Source organism: Chrysemys picta, chromosome 19, assembly GCF_011386835.1.
Source record: "Chrysemys picta bellii isolate R12L10 chromosome 19, ASM1138683v2, whole genome shotgun sequence".
Lineage (NCBI taxonomy): Eukaryota > Metazoa > Chordata > Testudines > Emydidae > Chrysemys > Chrysemys picta.
Genome location: NC_088809.1, coordinates 9,050,074 through 9,071,757, shown reverse-complemented (window position 1 = coordinate 9,071,757; position 21,684 = coordinate 9,050,074). Strand labels below are relative to the sequence as shown.

The 21,684-nt window shown below is 36.9% G+C and overlaps 1 protein-coding gene across 7 annotated transcripts in view; it reads left to right on the top strand.

The window, feature by feature from the left end:
• NF1 (neurofibromin 1) overlaps nucleotides 1–21,684 on the top strand; it is a 170,926-nt gene that overhangs the window by 33,918 nt on the left and 115,324 nt on the right. For all 7 annotated transcript variants that reach the window (XR_010593768.1, XM_008178856.4, XM_008178855.4 and 4 more), the window contains exons 12-21: nucleotides 2,131–2,262; nucleotides 6,055–6,189; nucleotides 7,440–7,553; nucleotides 10,636–10,715; nucleotides 13,096–13,219; nucleotides 17,696–17,848; nucleotides 19,266–19,512; nucleotides 20,003–20,076; nucleotides 20,205–20,288; nucleotides 20,985–21,425. Coding sequence is in view for 6 of the 7 variants with exons in the window: in XM_008178856.4 (XP_008177078.1) it covers nucleotides 2,131–2,262; nucleotides 6,055–6,189; nucleotides 7,440–7,553; nucleotides 10,636–10,715; nucleotides 13,096–13,219; nucleotides 17,696–17,848; nucleotides 19,266–19,512; nucleotides 20,003–20,076; nucleotides 20,205–20,288; nucleotides 20,985–21,425 (1,584 nt within the window). In the remaining variant the exon portion in view is untranslated. The remainder of the gene's footprint in view (nucleotides 1–2,130; nucleotides 2,263–6,054; nucleotides 6,190–7,439; nucleotides 7,554–10,635; nucleotides 10,716–13,095; nucleotides 13,220–17,695; nucleotides 17,849–19,265; nucleotides 19,513–20,002; nucleotides 20,077–20,204; nucleotides 20,289–20,984; nucleotides 21,426–21,684) is intronic.

Here is a 21,684-nt window from a genome sequence, read left to right as displayed (position 1 = left end):
ATTGGTCATTTAGGGGAGGAGGACCTCGGATTCCATATTTGTATTATGGGAGGCAGTATTGCTTAGTGGATGGAGCAATGGACTGGGACTCGACAGATCTGGGTTCCGTTCTCAGCTCAGCTACTGGGTGACCTGGGGCAAATCACGTCACTTCTCTGTGCCTCAGTTTTCTCATCCATAAAATGGTGATAATGATGTGTACCTCCTTTGTAAAGTGCTACATACGTGCTAGGTGGTATTGGTGGTATTATGCCAGTGCCCTAGGTGTCCTTGTCTTGGAAATGGCCCCACTATGGCAAGAGCTGTACCCACATGCAAAGTAGGTGGTCCCTGCCCAAAACAGTTTATAATCTAAGTGTAAAATGAGAGACAACAGGTAGATGCAATGAACAGATGGGCAAGGCTTACCCCTATTATCTTTTCTTGGTGTGGGGTAAGAAGACAGGACAGGCATTTATTTTAAAAAAAGTAAAAATTCTAGAACAGAGAATAAGCCCATAATCCAGATAGATTTAAAAATATTTAAACCACATTGCACTGTGTAACTCGGAGCACCACAGGTTTCTGCTAATGCAGTAGCCTGCACCAAACCCGGTGGGTTCTGCTCTTGTAGTTTTGCACTAACTATGGGAAGAGCTTTTAACACACAGCTTCTGTAACTAGTGCCTTTCACTGAAACATGAAATTTGATTTTCATTTTAAAACATTTATAAAATTAACTTTTGACCTTGAAATGGTTCTTTTCGATAACAATTGCTGCTTAATTTTTGTTGTCTAATAGAATATGCAGTTTGTTCATATATGGACTTTGCACTGCTCTCAGGCTGAGTTTGATTCTTTTGGTCTTTCATGCTAAAGCATAACTCTCCATGCCCGCTTGTCTTCAATAAAAGTGACTGCGTGTTTGCTAATATTGCGAGTATGGAAGTCGTTTTTGATGAAGCACAAAACCAGTAGGGAAAAGGGTCTTAATGTAACCCCTTCTGGCAAAAGAAAACAGAAAACTTGGAGTAAAAAAACAAAAACCTCATTCCGAGCTAATGAAATCTTTGTTATGAAAACTCTTCTCCCTTCGAATAGTAATGCATGCCTCATTTCGAATAATCATGTCTTAAACTGGACTTTAAGTAGCAACTTCTTTAATTTGGCTTGCTTTTGTAATCTGTTACTAACTTCTCCAACGTCAGTCTAAATGACATGGATCTTATAGTACATATTGACTAAAAAACCAATCATGACAGCAAGTGTAGTCTGTTTTGTCTTTTGTTTTGTTTAAATAGATTGTGATTTGTATGACCTGCTACTTTAGATTTCTGCAGTGGTTTCCATAGTGTTTAGGGTGATCTCACTATAGGAAGCTTTTTACAGTTCCAAGACAGAACAGTAAGTGAAATAAAGACCTTTTTCTTTGACATCCCAGCAGCTATAGGTTTCAGTGTAAATTGTATCCTGGTTTTGGTTGATGTCTATTAACTCCCTTTCATGTGTTCTTGGAACATCAATCAATTGGTGTATATGGAGGAAATATTATGAAGTAACGAAGAATCGTTTTACTTTATTTGTTAGTATGGTGTACATTTTTATTGCTGCAATTCTTGTACAAACACAAAATAAATGCTTTTTCAGCAGTACATTTAATACGCTTTGTAATGAAGCTTTATAGACCGTATTAACCATTTATGATCCCAAAAGATTTTTTTTACTTGCAGTATGTTACAGTTTCTAGGGAACTGAGCATTTACTTTAGTCAGTCATGCATCATTTCCTCTAGACTGAACTCACTCGCAGTCACTTTTTTTAATAGTTACCAGTTTTCATATTGGGTGGCAGATCATAAAAGGTGGAAGCTAAAATAAACAACTAAACTGGAATATGTTGTGAAATAAAACCTATGCAAGTATTATGAATCATACCGTTAGACGGGGGAGTCGACACAACTTGCTTCAAATTTGTGCAAAACATTTACCTTCTTCAGAATAGTTTAATACCCTTCCCTCTTTTTCCTCAAGTCCATCATCCCAGTTTTATTTGCTGTGTGAAAAGGTGTGGCTATTGAAAAAGATATTGTTTTAAAAATGGAACCACCGTTCCACCTTGTACTTTTTAAGTAGCACTGTATTTTCTTCCTAGTCTGAAGTAGACTGGTGGCCCAAGATTGATGCTGTGTACTGTCACTCGGTGGAACTCCGCAGCATGTTCAGTGAAACACTTCAAAAAGCTGTGCAGAGTTGTGGGTCGCATCCAGCAATTCGTATGACACCGGTAAGACTTGGGTCTGTGATTTAACAATTTCTGTCCTTTGCATTTTGTCTCCATTCCATTCCTGCTGTTTTATTCATCAATGTTAGTCTGGAAGATGGAGGAAAAATGTAGCAATCCCTAAAGCAACAGAGAGCCTTACATGCTCTGTAAACCTTGCAGTATTCTGTATATTCACAAAGTATTCCTACTGAGTTAATTAGTGATCTTGTTTCTTAGCTTTTATGCTGCTCTCAGACGGACAAGATAGAAATAATCTACTTTCTGTAATACAGTCTGACTGTTCTTTTAAGGTGTCTTGCTATATCCAGGCCTATTAGTGAAGGCAATACTTGGCCTTTTTTTTCATAATCAGAATAATTCTACCCTCTGCTGCATACAGCAGAATAAATTTCAGTAACTGCTGCATTTCTACATTGATGATGAGCAGGAGTTTTTGATTTGAAATGCTTTTCACTTGTTTTACTTACTCTGTCTTAAGCATGTTGGCTGTTTGGTCTTAGTGACAGCACAGAAATTGTAAAGATTTGCAAGCATTATGAAATGAAAACTGCTTTGATCATCTTTATATAAAAATCTTCAGTAAATTACAGATTAGTCTGTAGTATGATATCCAAATGTCTCTTGAAGTAGTTCTGCTCATTTTGAACTTTCAGTTTAGGACTTTCTATATTGTGCAAAGTTAACTTGTTTCTTTTCTGAATTGCAAAGATGTAGTTTTCAGTGTCCCAGATATTTACTTAGCAGAAGGCCTAAAGCTATACATGCAGCTGAAATATTCCTAATAATTCAGTATTTTTGTTTAAAAGAAAAGGATTTGGGCAGATTTAGTTGAATGTTGTAGAATTGTTTAACTCAGTTTTTATATCTGTGTATATTCATCTGTTGAGAATATAGCAAGGGTATTGTACTTGGCAACTCTGAGATTGATTGGTGGTGCTTTGTCTTCTGCTTCTTATTTTCTGTTCTTATTGGCTGCTGTCGCTCACATGATCAGATGCCAACCAGTCACTGTTTTGCATGGCAGTGGGCCTCTGTTGCTGTAAGTATGACCCATTGTAACTACCGCAGAAAAGCCTTCAATTTCTTTGACTTTTCTGTGTATAGTTACCATTGTAGTCACATCACTTCATTTCAGATGGAATATGTAGCATGTCTTCACTTATAGGCTGTATGAAGTAAATAAATCATTTCACAGATCAGATAAACCAAACAGCTTCCTTTCTGCCATGCTTTTCTTTTCAGAGTTCCCTTAATCGTGACAAACTGATCATATACAGTTTTCTCTGGCAGTACAGTTGTCACTTTGTCAAATGCTTTAAGTCTGAGATTTTATTGTGCATCTTTAAGTGAATTTTTTTTTAGCAAAAGAGTTTGGGATTATAAAGTCTCAAATTTGTAACTACACAAAACCATACTTGAAAAGAATTAAAGAATAGGCTTGTAACCTTTGAGACTACTTTTTGTTCCGGGGTAAGAATCTGTAGATCAAAAAGTTAAAATAAAAAGCTTGCAACTTCAGTGTTACTGCTTGAAAGGTATCTTCCCAGTAATAAATTCATTAATTTTTTAAAAGAATATTGTGTTCAGTGCTATTGTTGAGTCCCTCATGTATATAAAACTCAATAAAATAAATTGTAAAACTTGAAACACCATCATTTCAATATTGCTGTTTTCACAGACTTAAAAAGTAAGCAAAATTAGATGCTAATTACAGATTATATTGGACAAAAAATAGCATTGTGGTAGCACCTAGGAACCGTGGCATTTCATTGTGCTAGGCCCTATACAAGCACAGAACAAAAAGGTCTCTGTCCCAAACGGTTTATAGTTTAGTCAAAATATTGTTTATAACGAGATTGAAAAAGCACAGCCAATATGCAATGGGAGCCATTCACATACTTAAAGTTACGCATATTTGTAAGTTTTGCAAGATGAGGGCATAAATTTTGTAAATTAGACTAATTTTTAAGCTCTCATATTTAGCAACATCCAGATATTTGTCAGATGTGGAGGATAATTCCCCCCTTTGATCAAGGACACTGAACCAGGATTAACATTTTTCTTAGTTTTATTGAAGCAACTCCTTGGCAGATGTCAAATAGCTCCTGAGAGCGTCCTCTGTCCAGTAGTGTTACTTTACATAGTTAATAAAAGATAACTATAATTCTCTGTGTGTCCATTTGTGTGAAGGTGCATAGGCCATATCTCGGGACAGATGGTCACACTCACTTATAAAGGTGGTGGACTCTCACCTAGTTTAGATTTTTTTTCATATCTGAATTGCATAACGGTTCCCCTGGTGAGCTTGTATGCATAGAGGCATTAAAATCTCCTTCCATGCAGTTGAGGAAGTTGAATATTGTATGAGTACTATTTTACCATTCCACTTCAAATGAAGCTAACTTTCTCTGACTTTAGCCTGTGTTAGAGTACTATATGGGCATGTCTATACTACAATCTTAAGTCAACCTATGATGTCCACACTACTCTCCTTCTGTTGGTGCGCATCCTCACCAGAGCACTTCCACCAACTGAAGAGGGGCAGTGTAGGGGACTGAGAGCCAGGGATCTCAGCTTCACGCAGTTCCCGGCCGGGAGCCCAGCTGTTCCCCGGGCTTCTCACCTCCAGTGGGGAGATCTGTGCCCGGAATCTAGTCAGCTGCCATGTTCCTGGCAGGGAACTGACAGCCCAGGCGGCAGCTGGGCTCCCAGCTGAGAGCCTCAGTGCAGCCGGGCTCCGAGCAGGGAGTGTAGAGCCAAAACCCAGGGGGGCAGCAGAGATCTGGGACCCCGGGTAGCAGCCTGGCTTGGAGCAGAGACTTGGCAGCAGGCCCCCTTGGGGAGCCTGGAGCCAGGCTTCCTTGTCAATTTAATAGCTGCAGCAGAGCCGTGAAATTGACAAGACACTCAAGAGCTGATGTAAGTCTACACAGACACTGCGTCGCCCTAACTACACTGACCTAAGCCTCTCATGGAGGTAGAGTTGTTATGTCAGTGTAGTAGGGCACTTGCATTGTTGGGAAAAGGCTAGTGTGTACACTGACATAATTAGGTCAACATAAGCTGCCATATGTTGACCTAACTGTGTAGTGTAGACCAGACCTCTGTATTTTACTAATGATTCAGCACCTTGTGAAAACTGCAAGACACATTTTGCAGAGATCCATTACATAAAAATAGAGTAACACAGCTGCTGCTCAAAATGTGAGAAGAGTGAGTTCTTGCCTTAAAGTATTGTCATTTATATTAATATAGAAAAACAGCATATTAACATTACTGTGATTTAAACTAATTCGGTTTTAAAAATTTCAACGTATTAAAAAACCCCAAGATGTTAAAGTTAAAGTAAATCCACCGATTCCTGTGCCAGCATAAGTGTATTGATTTTTGTTGTTGCTTGAGGGATAAAATAAATAACACTCTACAATTTCTTAGTAGTAGTTATATCTGATTTTCTTAGTATTGGAATAATTTTGTTCATAAGTTTTTCCCCACTTTCAGAAAACCTTTTGTGGGCAATTCATTGACAGATGAAATTCTTTTTTCCTTTTGTATAATTTTAATAAAAATAACATATTTTTAAACAAACTATATTTTAATAAATAAAAGGTTAAAGTACAAAAAAGTTATATTTATACTTTACTGAATTGCATATACAATTGTTAACCATATGATACCTGTTCCCTTTCATGCATTATTGATTATAAAAGTAATAAGCTTTTTAAAATGTTCCATTATCAACCCACTATATGTAGTACTTCATTGACGAATGCTGTAATATTTTTTCCTTAGAGTCTTACATTTAAAGAGAAAATGACAAGCCTTAAATTTAAAGAAAAACCTACAGACTTGGAAACCAGAAGTTATAAGTTTTTGCTGTTATCCATGGTAAAACTGTTACATGCTGATCCAAAGCTCTTGCTGTATGTAAGTAAATGTTACTTTTGAATTAGTGAAATCTTGGTGTTAAAAAAATATATAGAAAAAGCATTTTAGCTTTTTATTAAACATGAAGTCATAATATAAATAACCCTATGAAATTAAGTCACTAAAGTATAAATACCAAAAACAAAATAATAAAATTGGTAAAAAATAAAAATTCAAACCCAGAATGTTTAGCTCTAGGATGATACTACTTTTCTCTCTTCCCCTTTCATCCAATAAAGATAATTTGTGAAGGCAGCTTTCCTGATGTCCATTATATAAACACCAGGCCCACTGCATCTATTTTGCTTATCAGTGATGTGGTGAACCTGGACAGTGCATTGGGACAATCCCAGACAGTCATCTTAGTTGCTGATCATTGTGATGAGAATGAGAAAACAGGATAGCGAAACTGCAGGGCATGAAGTTCTTTGGTTCTAGAGAGCACCAGATTAAAGTGACAAAGAGTATAAAGCCCATAACCCCGAATAGAGGGGAAATGGTTTGTGGAAGAAAATATGAACCGGAAAAAGAATTAGGATAAAAATCTTGAGCAGAAAAATAAAAAAAGAATACTAGAGAGAAATTAATTAAAACCCAACTTGTAAAAACATGATAGAAGAGATATTGAAAGACTAAGGGAAAGGCACCAAAGAATCATAAGGGAGACATGAAAAAGAGGACTTACTTACTAAGTATCAACTTACTAAGATATGCTTATTTTGTAAATTGATGTCATAATGGGTATTCCGTAAGGTTCCTTTCAAATAATTTTTCTGGGATTCTGCAAATCATAATATGGAAATCAACTCTAACTCAAGCATCAAAAATTGTTTGCAATTATGTTAAATGTACATCTTGAAAATAAAACTGGATGTACAATATTGCCAAATAATAATCATTTTATTATAATCTGAATCTTATAGTGGGAGTTGTGAAATTTTCTTTTGTCTGTTTTGTTTACTCTTCAGTTTGATTTTTTTTTTTCCTAGATTGCCCCAAAAAAGTGTGACATTCAAGGACTATCTCCCCCCAAAAAAAAGTTTATTAAAAAAAAAAAAAAAATCCAACAGCCCTAAGCCCTCTTTACTTGTAGGAGGATCTGTGAAAGTAGTCACCTGAAGTCTGCCTCTGGTTAATTTAGTTCTCTTGGCCAGGGTGTTGAAGGGGTCCACATTTTAAGAGCAGATAAAACAGAGCCCATTTCAGAACAATGTTGCTTTTTAAACCATTTTTTCCCTTTTACTGTTTAGAATCCAAGGAAGCAAGGGCCTGAGACACAGAGTAGCACTGCTGAATTAATTACTGGACTTGTACAACTTGTTCCACAGTCCAACATGCCAGAAATAGCCCAAGAAGCCATGGAGGTAAGGGAAGTGTTCTTCCACACACAGGATGATTAGCGTGTGAATTGTGCCAAGCATATCAGGCTTTTTGTGTAAAAGCTTTTAAGTATTGATCAGTTTGTTTCCAAAGTTGAGTGTTAGAGCTTGTCTACATGGCAAGTTACCACACTGCAAGCAAAGGTGTGAATTTGCAGCGCACCAGCTTGGAGCACGGCCGTGTAAACATTGGTACAGCACTCCAGGACTTTGACTGCACTGTAGCAATGTCCTCAGGAACTTGCTGTGTAGACGAGCCCTTAGCATTTGCTCTGTATTGATGCATTTTTCTAAAAGTATGTTCAATTGCAAGTTTGCGAGACAGCAGAGGCCTATTTAAGGAAAGATTTCAAAGGTGTAATAGGGAATTATTGTCTTCTGTGGTCCTCCCATGTCACTGAGAGATTTGTTCCTCACTGAAGCTGGCCTTAGCCAAATCTATTTCAGAAGGGGTTTTATGGATCTTCCACTACATTGTAGAGAGCATTGTTAAAAACCTTCCACTAACAGCCTGCCTGTCTGCCCCAGTTCTTTCTGACTGGCTGAGATAAACATTCATTTTACATCGGGGACCATGGCCAATGATTGTTGCTTTCTGAATCAACAAGTGTGGAGGGGGCATATAAGCAGGCAAGTATTTCTAAGGCTGTTAAAATCCGTAATTACAGTGCACCGCACTTGAGGTAAATGAGCTTCAGTAGTCCAGCAGGCAAAACACCAAGATTGCTTCTGATTTCCAAGCCTTCCAGGCCATATTGCTAACGTAAGGCTGCTGAGTAAGTTGCCGTTCAGTTTGCTACGTTCATATGTTTTCACGGTGGTAGACATGTATAACCGATTTAAAATCTATTGAAAATAGGAGATGTCCATTTCTTTTCTTAGGTGAGAAGGAAAGATTCTATGTCCCAATTAAATTACAAGTGATTAAATTGTCCTGGGTTTACTGTGATTTGAGGCACTGTGTTTAAGGCCTGGTCCACACTAACCCTGCACTTCGAACTAAGGTACGCAAATTCAGCTACGTTAATAACGTAGCTGAATTCGAAGTCCCTTAGTTGGAACTTACCGCGGGTCCAGACGCGGAAGGCAGGCTCCCCCGTTGATGCCGCATATTCCTCTCGCCGAGCTGGAGTACCGGTGTCAAGGGTGAGCACTTCCGGGATCGATTTATCGCGTCTAGACAAGACACGATAAATCGATCCCAGAAGATCGATTGCTTACCGCCAGACCCGGAGGTAAGTGTAGTCCTACCCTAAGACTTCTATCTTCTACACTTCAAGGGGGAAAACTTTCAAATATTGAAGGAAAGGCTATCTAAAACATTCTTCAGTGTGTTGCTTTTACTGCTTCACTGAAGCTTTGTAGCTAAAATCTGTGGCTTGCATTGCAGCATTTCCATCAACGATAATCACTCCAAATGTTATAGTATCAGTATTCTGGATATGTTGTTTTGGCCCAGAATACAGTGGTATCTTTTTAAATAAGCGTACCCTGACTGACCTGAAAGTGTTTTGGACACTTTTAAATATAACAAAAAACTCTGCCAAACCCATCCTATTAATGTACAGTATTGTATTAGATGAAGGATTTGATTTGCCATTAGTTATGTTACTTAGTTTAGGCGTGCTGGGCCAGACTTTGATCTGGAGTAAGCCGAGGTAGCTCTGTTTTGAATGGAGTACCAGCAATTTACACTAGCTGAGAATCTGATCTGGTTTTATGTCCTCAATCTTTAACCCACTTACCATCTTTTTTTCTTCTAGTTTAGTTATTTCAAAGTGGTTCCCGTTACGAACTATTCTGAAAATCATTAAAAGTTGCTACACAAGTGTGTGGGGATCTGCCCTAGCTGATGGAAATGTCACTTTCAATGGTATTATTTTGCCACCACAGCTCTTACAATCGCTGCTTTCATGGAATTTGTTAGATTGATAGTTAGGAATTTGAGGTAGAGCTGCTTATTCTATTGTTGATTTTTTTTTTTTTAAACACCAAAGTATTAAATTTCTTTGGTTGTTTTAGCAGGGGTCTTCAAACAGTAGGTGATCTTACATGAAGCATCTCATTTGCCACAATACCCAAATAGAATTACTGATGAAGTGGCAGTTTTGAATTTAAATTTCCCTTGCTCTTGAGAGCTTGCCATAACTGTATTTGGGTGAATAACTTGTAACCAGCAATTTTACTTTTTCTGCTTGCTAATTGTCTGTGACTTTATGATTTTTCTCACATTTATTTGCCAAATATTTTCCAGAAGAAATTATTAGGGTTCAGCTCATTTGTGAGTATTTGCTATGTGAGCTGTCACTTTTGATTGGGCACATAAGTAACATAGTACATTTCTGTTCTTTCAAGTTTCTGGTGTGAATATGCATATTTAAAATTCATAATTACTTTTCTGCTAACATTTTCCAATAGTTGTTTAAACCTTGCTGTTTCCTTAAACCAATAAACTTGTCCAAGAGAATAATTGAGGAAAACAAACCCGAAAGAGGGGCAAACATAGTTTTAAAAATGAAAATATTTTTGAAATACACTTGCTAATACTCTCCCAGTTCTGGTCAGAACCAATTGTTATTTTAATTAACTTTTTGCAGGTTGAAAACGTAAAGCAATTGCCCCTCTTCTCTTAAAACAGAGAATTCTTAAACTACAGATGTTCTAGTGTTGCTATTCTAGTTTTGTACTAGCAGGATTGCTGTTTCATTACATTTTTGCAGATGGGTCATTGAAGTAAACACTAAGGTCAAAAATTCCTTTTTTAAAAGACTTGACATGTCCTTGATTCATTTTGGAGATTTACATGCAAGTAATACAAGATAATTTATCAAGTTTGGGTTGTAAATATTTTAAAAAAGCTAAGAGATGATTATGGCAGCTTGCTTAATAATGAACTTTTGCTTTTCCATAAAATTGCATATTTTTGTTTTCCATTAGATTTACTATTTTAAACATAAATATAATTAATACTTGGATTCATATATATTAAATCTACTTTGCTGCATATGCTGAAGTACTTTGCAAATTATTTTCTCTTAAGTGAAAAGCTACTCTGTTTTGAATTCAGGCCTTGCTAGTTCTTCATCAGTTAGAGAGCATTGATTTATGGAATCCAGATGCACCCATAGAAACATTTTGGGAAATTAGGTAGGTAAATTAGCTTTTGTAAATCAGATAAATAGCCCTGTCTGAGATGTCTTTTCTTTTGACGTAGCTGTGGTTTATACTTGTCTGAAAAAAGCCATGTAGTTTCAATACATCTTTAAAACCAAAATTATTCATATATACGCTATCTTTAGTTCCACAGAAACCTTTTTCCATTGTACTAGTTAACTTTTACAGAAATTGCATGTCAGAAATATCTTGCTAGCTTTGTCAAAGGTTTTTAATCCAGTATTCAGTTATTACTGTGGCTGTTAATTAAAAATATGTTTATTATTTTTATCATTTCTGATTGAAAGTCTTACTATTTTCTTTTTAAAAAATTGTATTTATGCATTTATTGGTAAGGCAGGATAAATCCGACAAACCCACTCTTATGGAATTACTTAATATTATTTCTGAAACTAAAGCTCACCTTATGTGGAAGTTCATTTCACTGATGTGTGGGTCACCTGACTTGTCCTAAAGGGTTTTTTAATAAAGAATTCTTATTGACTAAAGATAATCTTGCATTTTATTTAATAACTTTTAATATAGCCATTGCAACAATTGACTCAATAGATGAGAATATTAGGGAAAAGGTATTACAGCACTCCCAAGAAGTCAAAAATGGACATTAAATGTGACCCTGCATGAACCTGAAATTGTGAATCCTGAAAATAAACTAAAATATTTCATGTTTTATCATAAGATGTGTATCAGTACACAATTTTTTTGTAGGAGAAAGGAAGTTAATATCTGTTTCTAGAAAACATTGCTCTCCGGATCAAGAAATTAGTCTTTATTGGTGCATTATATGGCTTCAGGGATTGGTAATGGGATAGCCTTTCACCTTTAAATTTTTGGTTTGAGTCCTGCTTAGGCTAGCAGTAATTGAAACTATATTATATAGCTATAATGAGTTTGTTGTCTCTTCAGGCTGGGGGCAAAAAAACCATAAAAACTGACACTAATTGGGACTCTTCGGCAGTTTTAACAGAGTACTGAATGGATTTGAACTAACACTAATAATAATAAATATAATATAATATAATATTTCTTACATTATTATTATTATTTATTATGTAAGAAAAATGCTGCTTAGCGTTTGACTTCAGGATATTTACTTTGTATACTTTGACATTTGATTCTGACAATTTGTGTTTAATGGTTATAAAGATTTAGCGTTTTGAATTTCAAAGTCTACTGTCATTAAATAATGATTGTCTGACACTCTCCCCAAAATTTTCCTGCAAATGTGAAAATTGACATTTATAAAAATAAAAAAAACACTCCTAGATGTGTGTTCCTTCCTAACAGAGTTGAGACCCCTCAGGGCAATGTAGGTAAACTTGTACTGTTGCTGTCTGTGCTGGATCAGTTGTGATAAATGGAGGTCTTCTGAATCATCAGCCCTGAAGACTGGCCATCTGAGAAGTACCAAAATCACTTAACTTCCTCTAGGGAATAAAAAAATGGCCAGTTGGGAGGTGGAAGGGCACAGCTTTGTTGTTTAAAATATACTCTATATATTTTAAATGGGCTATTATGTCATATAGGATATTCCTACTAATTCCCTGATGCCATGTAATGATATATGGATAAATGCACACATACAAAATGGGAAATGACTGCCTAGGAAGGAGTACTTCGGAAAGGGATCTGGGGGTCATAGTGGATCACAAGCTAAATATGAGTCAACAGTGTAACACTGTTGCAAAAATACCAACCATCATTCTGGGATATGTTAGCAGGAGTATTGTAAGCAAGACACGAGAAGTAATTCTTCCGCTCTACTTCGCGCTGATTGGCCTCAACTGGAGTATTGTGTCCAGTTCTGGGCACCACATTTCAGGAAAGATGTGGACAAATTGGAGAAAGTCCATAGAAAAGCAACAAAAATTATTAAAGGTCTAGAAAACCTGACCTATGAGGGAAGATTGAAAAAATTGGGTTTATTTAGTCTGGAGAAGAGAAGACTGAGAGGGGACATAACAGTTTTCAAGTACATAAAAGGTTGTTACAAGGAGGAGGGAGAAAAATTGTTGTTCTTAACCTCTGAGGATAGGACAGGAAGCAATGGGCTTAAATTGCAGCAAGGGCAGTTTAGGTTGGACATTAGGAAAAACTTCCTAACTGTCACAGTGGTTAAGCACTGGAATAAATTGCCTAGGCAGGTTGTGGAATCTCCATCATTGGGGATTTTTAAGAGCAGGTTGAACAAACACCTGTCAATGATGGTCTAGATAATACTTATTACTGCCATGAGTGCAGGGGACTGGACTAGATGACCTCTCAAGGTCCCTTCCAGTTCTGTGTCTCTATCAAGAAATTGTATTTGGGTTATTAGATAATATAGCTAATACTGAATTTCATTTTGCTGCAGTTCACAAATGCTTTTCTATATCTGCAAGAAATTAACTGGTCATCAGATGCTCAGCAGCACAGAAATCCTCAAGTGGTTGCGTGAGATTCTGATCTGTAGGAACAAATTTCTTCTAAAAAATAAAGTAAGTAAATGTTAATCTATTAGTTTATTAAATCAATTAGGTTTTTCTTTTTTACTTATTACCTATGTATATTGGGTAATTTCTTTGTGATTGAAAGAAATTTTACTAGCTCCCCCTATAGTTATGTTAATGCACTTTATCTTTCTTTACAGAGCAGAATGTGATATATATCATGGTTTCGAATGGTCTGCATTTGGTTAGGTCTTTTTAAATACGTAGCTAAATCTGCTTAGAATTTTTTCTTTTTTTCTGTTCCTGCATAGGAAATGCATGTCTTCCAAAAGGTTTGGAAAATGTTCTTTGCGGAACTAAAGACTTGTTGATCACTGTTGCTTTATATAGGAAAATTGTAAAAAATTTCTTTCAGTGCAAGAAAGATGAGGAGGAGGATAATGTGTACATCTTCAGACAAATAAGATACCCTTTCTTCTGACATGGTAGAATGACTTCCAAAATTCTGTCCTACTTCTCTTTCTTAGTCTATTTCAAAGTAGAAGCCCAGACACTCTAGCTATTGCAAGATCACCTCTGAGAAAATCAGTAGCTAGATGGAAAACCAAACCTGTTACATATTCAGCAGTAAAGAAGGCCTAATCAGGGTAGAGAAGGGGGAATAGTGTTCTTAAACTTCAGTTCCAGATAACTGAAAATACCAATGATTGAAGGACATTCTGTCTTTATTTTTGGACTTCTTCACATATACAGTGTTTCTTAAATAAGAGAAGATGTCCAATTTAGAGTGAGAGGATTTTCTGACTGTATGACTTGTTTGCCACTTGAATCCCTATAATTAGCTTTGTTACTACATGAACTTTTTTCTCATTCTTACTTTATGCTGACACCCAAGGAACAGACCTATTTGGTAATCTCCTATTCAGTATTTATAAAATGTGTGTGTGGGGGGGAAATTAAACTTCACCCACAACTTCCATTTTAGTGTATCTTGTACTTGGGATTCCAAAAGCACTTTTTGCTCACTGCATTTTTACTATCTCAAGTGGGATTCCTGTTTTCTCTGAAGTCCAGTTCCTTTACTTTTCTGGAGGTTCAGTTTGCAACTGTTTGTGCATATCCATCTTGTTTTACACATTGAGAAACTCAAGAGTCTCCTTCAGTTGTGCTTGTAGATGCAGAGGGACTTGATTTGGGCCAGCTCTTCTTGTGATTTTGATCTTTGGGCAACTTTTTTGGTTGTGATTATCTCTACCTAATATGTCATTGTACTCTAGACTCTCGATTCATCCTCCATTCACCATTTTCCACAAGAACAAGGTACTTCACCCCTTTGCCTGAGGTTCTTACTAAAAGCTGTTTTGAACTTTCAACTTCTATTGTTACTTTTCCTCCATGCCTCACCTGGGGAGTTTGATCTCCATGAGTTGGATGTGAAGGGGACTCGAATACCTTGATAGAAAAAGGACTTTTCTGCAAGTCGCCAAGTCTGTAACGTTTACAGTGAATTTTAAGGGTTGATCTATTTCAGTGCCCAGTCTTTGCAAATACAGTGACTTGTGTTTTCAGTCCCGCTCTTCACGAGTCCAGGTAGCCTGATGCACATTTGTCTTTGGCACAGATGTGTGTAGTTTAAATACTATGCCCATCCCTGAAATTTGTAGAACCACTTTTATCTGGAGCTTGATATTTATTATTGTATGCCCACAATGTGCTAAGAGCTTTCCAAACACACCTGAAGAGATAGTATTTGTCCCACAGAGCTTACAGTCTCAAAGACAGAAATCAATACACAAACATAAAGAAAATGTCAAGAGTTCTTGTGGGCTTATTTTTTTTAAAACATTTTCCCAAAATTATTTCCCTTGTCCCCCTGACTAGGTGCACCAGTGAATTTGGTCCATAATGCTTCTCCATTGTGCCCATTTCCCTATAGAAATAAGTTTGGGCATAAGATGAAGAAAGGAAAAAGTCAGTGGACTTTTGCCACAAAAATTACACTAACCCAAACAATGCTCTGGCATCTTCGAGGCAGCTGATTCAAGGTAGTAAGTTGGTTTTTTCTTTTCTTTTCTTTTTTTTTTTCTTTTCATTTTCTGATATGTACTTTAAAAAAAACAAACCCTCTCCTCATAACAAAACATCACGTCAATTCTCAAGACAATTGGTCCTCAAGTCCTTATCCCTAGAGCTCAGGTATTCAGAGTACAAATTAATTCAGATCTTTACTGGATCTGTATGCAGTATACTATCAGATTTTCCAAGGCTTTTAAGTCAGAATCTGCTATTCTTCAAGTTAAGAATCATCTTAATATTTATTGTTTCATTTCTTGGTAGAAAAGTTAAGGTAAAACTTGTACTAGATACGGTTCTGAGAAATGGGTCTTTAACAAAGTTGTCTCAAATTGTTTTCTCCTGAACATTTAGATGGTGATTGCTAAAATCAACCAGGTCAGGCTGTATTGTTGCCTGCTACCACAATGGCAGTACTATCTGCAACTGGCTGAAGCCTCAAAAAGTGTCAGTGGCTTCAGAGAGATGAGGGCATGGGGAGATAGTGGGACCCCTGATGCAAGAAATGTCATCAAATGGCGGAAGAGGTGAACCATGATTTAACGCATGGCAGCCATAAACTGGAGGGAAGGCAACAGGAAACAACCCTCTGTTTTCTCTAACAAGAGCTATTGTGGCAGAACAGAGGCATCACGCTTGGCCATGGCTTTCCTTCCAAAAGTGTTGAAAACTGTGGCATCTTGAAATGTACGAAGGTTGACTGGTAAAAAGCTCAATATTTTGCTATAGCGACTTACTGATGTGAAACCTGGAAAACTAATGCTGCAGACAAAACGAAAATTGAAGCCTTTGAGTTGTGGTGCTGGTGAAGACCCTTACTTGTCTTCTGGTCCGAAAAGAAGATGAATGCTTATGGTAGAAATATTGTTGGAGAGAAATGGACTCTGCTCTTAGAAATCAACAGGTGCAAAGGTGTATACTTTGGTCACATCAGGCGCAGAGCTGGAAATAACTTCAAAAGTTATCATGAAAGGAATGGTAGCGGGTCATTGCAGTAGAGGATGACCAGCAAGGGGAAGGATAGATCGTGTGTGTAGATTACTGGGAGACCAGCTGCGGAGTGTGTGAAGTTAGTGATGGATTGAGAAATCTTCTGAAAATTCTACTGTCACCAGTATTCAGACTTGAATAATGGACTTCACTTACTTTTTCCTAACTGATTTTAACTAGTAACGGTTGTTTTTTAGAGCAACTTTAACTCTGCTCCATTTTGCAAACAGTATTTTCTCTTCCTGTTTTATCCAGTTAAACCTGAAATATACACAATAAAATATACAACAGAATTAACATTTATTGGAGCTTTAATTCCTTCACTTTCTTGACTTGCAACTTCAATAAACAGTTTCCACTTCATTATTCAGCAAATGTGGGTTAACATTCTTTTGGGATTGAGGGAATTTTTTCTCTGCTTCCCTCCAGTGTAAAAAGAAGTCCTCCCAGAGTAAAATGTGCTCATTCTACTGATGATTTTCATATTCCATAGTCCCTATTTTTAAGAATTGAACTCTAATTTTCTCCTCTTTTAGGAAATGCCTTCAAGGAGCTTCCAGAGATGTGTTCTGGAACAAACATGCCCATTTCAGATGGGCATGAACTATTCTTGTGCTCTTACGGCCCTCTGCAGTCTTCCATTTTTGCCCCAATGTTTTTCCTCAAGTGAGGTTTAGGGAAGTATTTTCTTCCCTGGGCTATTGTGTGAAATCTTTGCTACCTAAAGCATCAGCCTTTAAGCTTGGCATAAGGATAGTTCTTGCAGGTCAAATCTGTCTGCTTTTGTCATTCTATGCAAGATCTACAGGCATTCTAAATAATAAAGATGCCCAGAGGGAAGGAAGTATGTGGAGAAAATGGATAGGTGCCTTTGCTGGATTTCTGTCAAGATGTATCTTACATAGTGCTAAAAAGCATTTCCAGGCTATCCTTAATGTGACATATTTTATCTTACAAAGTTCCATTGCCAGTTTCTCATCTGCATTTACAAATCAGTGTTTGTTCCTCTGTTTCGAATATGTACAACATAGTTCTCTTAATACTTTCCTCTGTATTGCTTTAACAAGCAGTTTAATAAACTCTCTGCCACCTTGTGCAGACAAGATAAGTAGCAGTATTAGAAAACGTATGGGCATTGACCTGTTCTCCAGGCCAAATTTCAGCTTGAGTTTCCTCTGCATTTGACTTGGGTGTGGTATTCACTTCCTGTCTGCTGTGTAGTGTGGCAGTGTGCGTTATTACAGGTGCTACATTCCATCCCAGAGGTAGCTGCATTTCAGAGGTGAGTAACGCAATTACGATGAGTAATTTTTGTAAGCACTTGGGGAGCCTTCAGGGTGAAAGATGCTATAGAAATGGAAGAGGTGCTGTTTTCCTTTCGTGAGTGTAGCTGCTGTAACCCATCCTTTTTCCCTTATAAAAGTAGGGTGATTGACTATTTTTTCTTACCTCTCTTTACAGCAATCAGATAGGAGTTCCTGTCATTTTCTCTTCCTTTATGGGGTAGGATGTGATGTCTCTGGCAGTGGAGCTAGTCAACTTTCTCTTGATCATGAAGAAATGCGCTGTGCTCCGGGAGCTACCCTCAGGAAAGGGAAAGGCAACTCTTCCATGGTAATTAACATTTTGTATTCTTAATACTTTAAAATAAATAAACTCCATTGCCACCCTCAAAATCAGTTACATTTGTACTCCTATATAGAGATTATTTTCAAGTATTTTAAACATTATGTGGGTGCGGGGAAGAGTATAGGGGAATTTAAACGTAAACTTCTCATGAGCTAGGTGTTGATGTTTGATCAAGGCACAGCTGTTCTGTATCATGGCGGCTGCTGCTGTGCTGTTCTGGCGAGAGTAAATGCAATATTTTTAAGAGTTTGAAACTAAAATTTTGGTGTCATTTTCATAGAGCAAAAACCATAATCTGTTCACACATTGGTCTGCATTTATTCCATCTCAGACTTCAGATTTCTAAATCTCCATGCTATCTGAACACATGCTCAATAAAAAAAAAAGCACAAGGCAAGGAAGGTGTTCATCCTTGTTTGAATAAAGGGGCTCCCTTTATACGCTAATTTTTTCAGCTCTTCACCTACACCATGAATTAGTTATGGAAAAAATTGAGCAGAAGTTTGTCATGAGCCAAGATTTGTAACGTGCCTTTTTTAAATTACCTTTTTTCGGTAATCTGTAACAATGTACATAACTCTTAAAACGTTTTAATCTTTGAAGCAGTTTATAAACATAAATTGGTTTTTCACACTACTGAGAGGTAGATGAGTAGTATCCCCATTTTTATTTATTTGTTAAGTAGGGTAGAAATAGTGACTTCTCCAAGAACACAAAGGGTTAGAGATGGGATTAAATACTTTGCTCTCAGTCCTGTGCTGAGACTACTAGACTGCACCTTTCTAAAGTTTACTGGTGAATGAAGAAAATATAAAGGTTCTAGTCGCACATCAGATATCAAACTAATGACATTTTCTGTTTAAGTAAATGTTGATCATTTTATGGGGAGGGGTTACGTTATTTTGGTGAAAAACACATTAATGGAGAAACAAGTTGTTACACACACCTGCATTTGATAATACTTCCCTCCTCCCACACTTAAGATATCTTGTCCATTTATAATACCTAGCTCTTATATAACACTTTTTTCTTCAGTAGATCTCAGTGTGCTTTATGTAGGAACTATGTATCATTCCCATTTTACAGCAGGGAAACTGAGGTATAGAGGGTGAAAGGACATGCCAAAGGTCACCAAGTAGGCCAGTGGCAGAGCCAGGAATAGAACACAGGTCCCTTGAGTCCAGTCCTGTATCCACTGGGCCACACTCTTTGTTTAAGGGACTGTCTCATCCTGGATGCTATACAAATACACAGTAAAACAGAGCCCTGATCTCAGATGGGGCTGTTGGGTGCTCCTGGAATTCAAATAATGTTCAGGAGGAGGAATGGGATAAAGACCTATTTTGAGAAAATTGCCTGTTAAGTAATATTACCAGATATGCAAATATATTTTCCCCCCAAGGAAAGTACAGCAGGATGCAGTGGAACTCCAATATGTCGCCAAGCCCAAACAAAATTAGAGGTTGCCCTGTACATGTTTCTGTGGAGCCCTGACATTGAGGCAGTTCTTGTTGCGATGTCCTGTTTCCGTCATCTCTGTGAGGAAGCAGATATCAGGTGTGGAGTAGATGAGGTCTCGGTACATAATTTTTTGCCAAACTACAACACCTTCATGGAGTTTGCGTCTGTCAGCAATATGATGTCAACAGGTAAGAAGGGAGAGACTAATCAAACTTTTTGTCTACCTGAGTATTGTTTGTTCTTTAAAGTATATTTCAAAATGTTAAAGCTAGTCCTAACTGAAGTGCTGTAATACTTATCTCTAGTCCTCAATCATGTGATTTAATGGAAATTTGCATGAATGAAGTTACGTGTAGAAAGACTAAAAATCTGTCTTTGATACAAGATATTTGAAGATTGCTTCCTCCTTGCAATCCTTATGTAATAATAAGATCAAGTATTGTAGGGAGACATTGACTGAATTTTTGAACACCTAGACCTGGTAGTTAAGTGAAAGAGAGTTTCCCTGAAAAAGTTTGTTTATAATACAAATGTGCTTGTGATTAAGTCTTAGAAAGAAGTCTTCTGGGTTTTTTAAGAATATTCATTTTTATTTATGCAAGCTTTCATCGCTAATAAAGATTTATTTTAAAATAAAAATGGCTGATACATTAATGTTATTGTATACTCCTTGCTTAGGGAGAGCAGCTCTTCAGAAAAGAGTGATGGCATTATTAAGGCGCATTGAACATCCAACTGCAGGCAACACTGAAGTAAGTTTTCTCTTTATGAAAATGTTTCTTATATGTAGCTGAAAATATGTTGTGTGGAAAGCATTCAGTAGTGTTGTAGGAAGTAATTTGAGGTAACTACCTGAAATTCTTGATGTATTGTATTTTAGGCATGGGAAGATACACATGCAAAGTGGGAACAAGCTACAAAACTAATCCTCAACTACCCAAAGACCAAAATGGAAGATGGCCAGGTATTCTGAAGCTTTCTATCTATTCAGTTATCAGACATGCTGACAGAAATCTTGTATTTTCTAAATAGTCATTTAAGTTGACCATATTAATTTATATCTAAACTTACATTTAAAAAAAAAAAGTATCTGCACATTAGCACTTTTCAATCAATCCCTCATATGGGTGACTTGAGTTACTTCTGAATTCATTCCATAGCTAATGAGTTGTTCCTGTGTGCTCTGTGGTGATGCACTGAGTTGAGCATTACCTCTAGATAATACTAGCGGGTTCACTTTTTCTCCCCACTTCACTGAGTACAGAGTATAGTTGGAAACATAGTTATGATCAGAATCAGTGTTTCTCAAGCTTATGGGAAGTCAAACATTTTCACATCTCCCTTACTTTTTAACCTTTATTTTCATAGTAAATGTATCATTGGTAGCAATCATAAGCCAGTATAGTCTGTTTTTTTCAAGTGGTTGACAGAGAATGTGCTGTATAGATACATTTCAGTTTACACACTCCTGCCTACTTGCTCTTGATGTAAAGATTTGCAAAATCTCCTGAGAATTGAATAGTTTGTTTTTTATTGACATTGTTGTAAACTTATAAATTATTAGATTTCTTTATTGAATGATATTTAAAATCTCTGTTTTCTTTATCTGATAATTGCTTGTAATTCGAGAGCGATCTCATTTTGAACAACTCTTTTCCAGGTTACTGATAGTCTTCACAAGACAATTGTCAGGCGACGAATGTCTCATGTTAGTGGGGGAGGCTCCATAGACTTGTCTGACACAGATTCTCTGCAGGAATGGATCAACATGACAGGGTTCTTGTGTGCTCTCGGAGGAGTGTGTCTCCAGCATCGTAGCAATGCAGGATTAGCAACTTACAGCCCACCCATGGGTCCAATCAATGAGCGTAAGGGCTCCATGATATCTATGATATCCACCGAGGGAAATGCAGAGACTCCTGTTAGCAAATTCATAGATAGATTATTATCACTAATGGTCTGTAACCATGAGAAAGTGGGACTTCAGATACGGACTAATATTAAAGATCTGGTGGGTCTGGAATTGAGTCCAGCACTTTATCCAATGCTGTTTAACAAACTGAAGAATACCATCAGCAAATTTTTTGACTCTCAAGGACAGGTAAAATGTTTGGATATGTTTTCATATTTTTATCATATTGAAAATATCAGCTATCTTACCATTCATAGATATTTAAAATTGATACCTACCTCTTTATGTTTGTGTTTTTACACAAAGAGCCAGAGAAGTATTTATTACATGATGGAAGGCATCAGGATGATATTTGTGTGACTAGACCATACAGTTCTTAATTTGCATTTGAGATTCCAGACTATATTAGTCTAGCATGCTTAAATTCCTTGTAAGTTTCTATATTTTA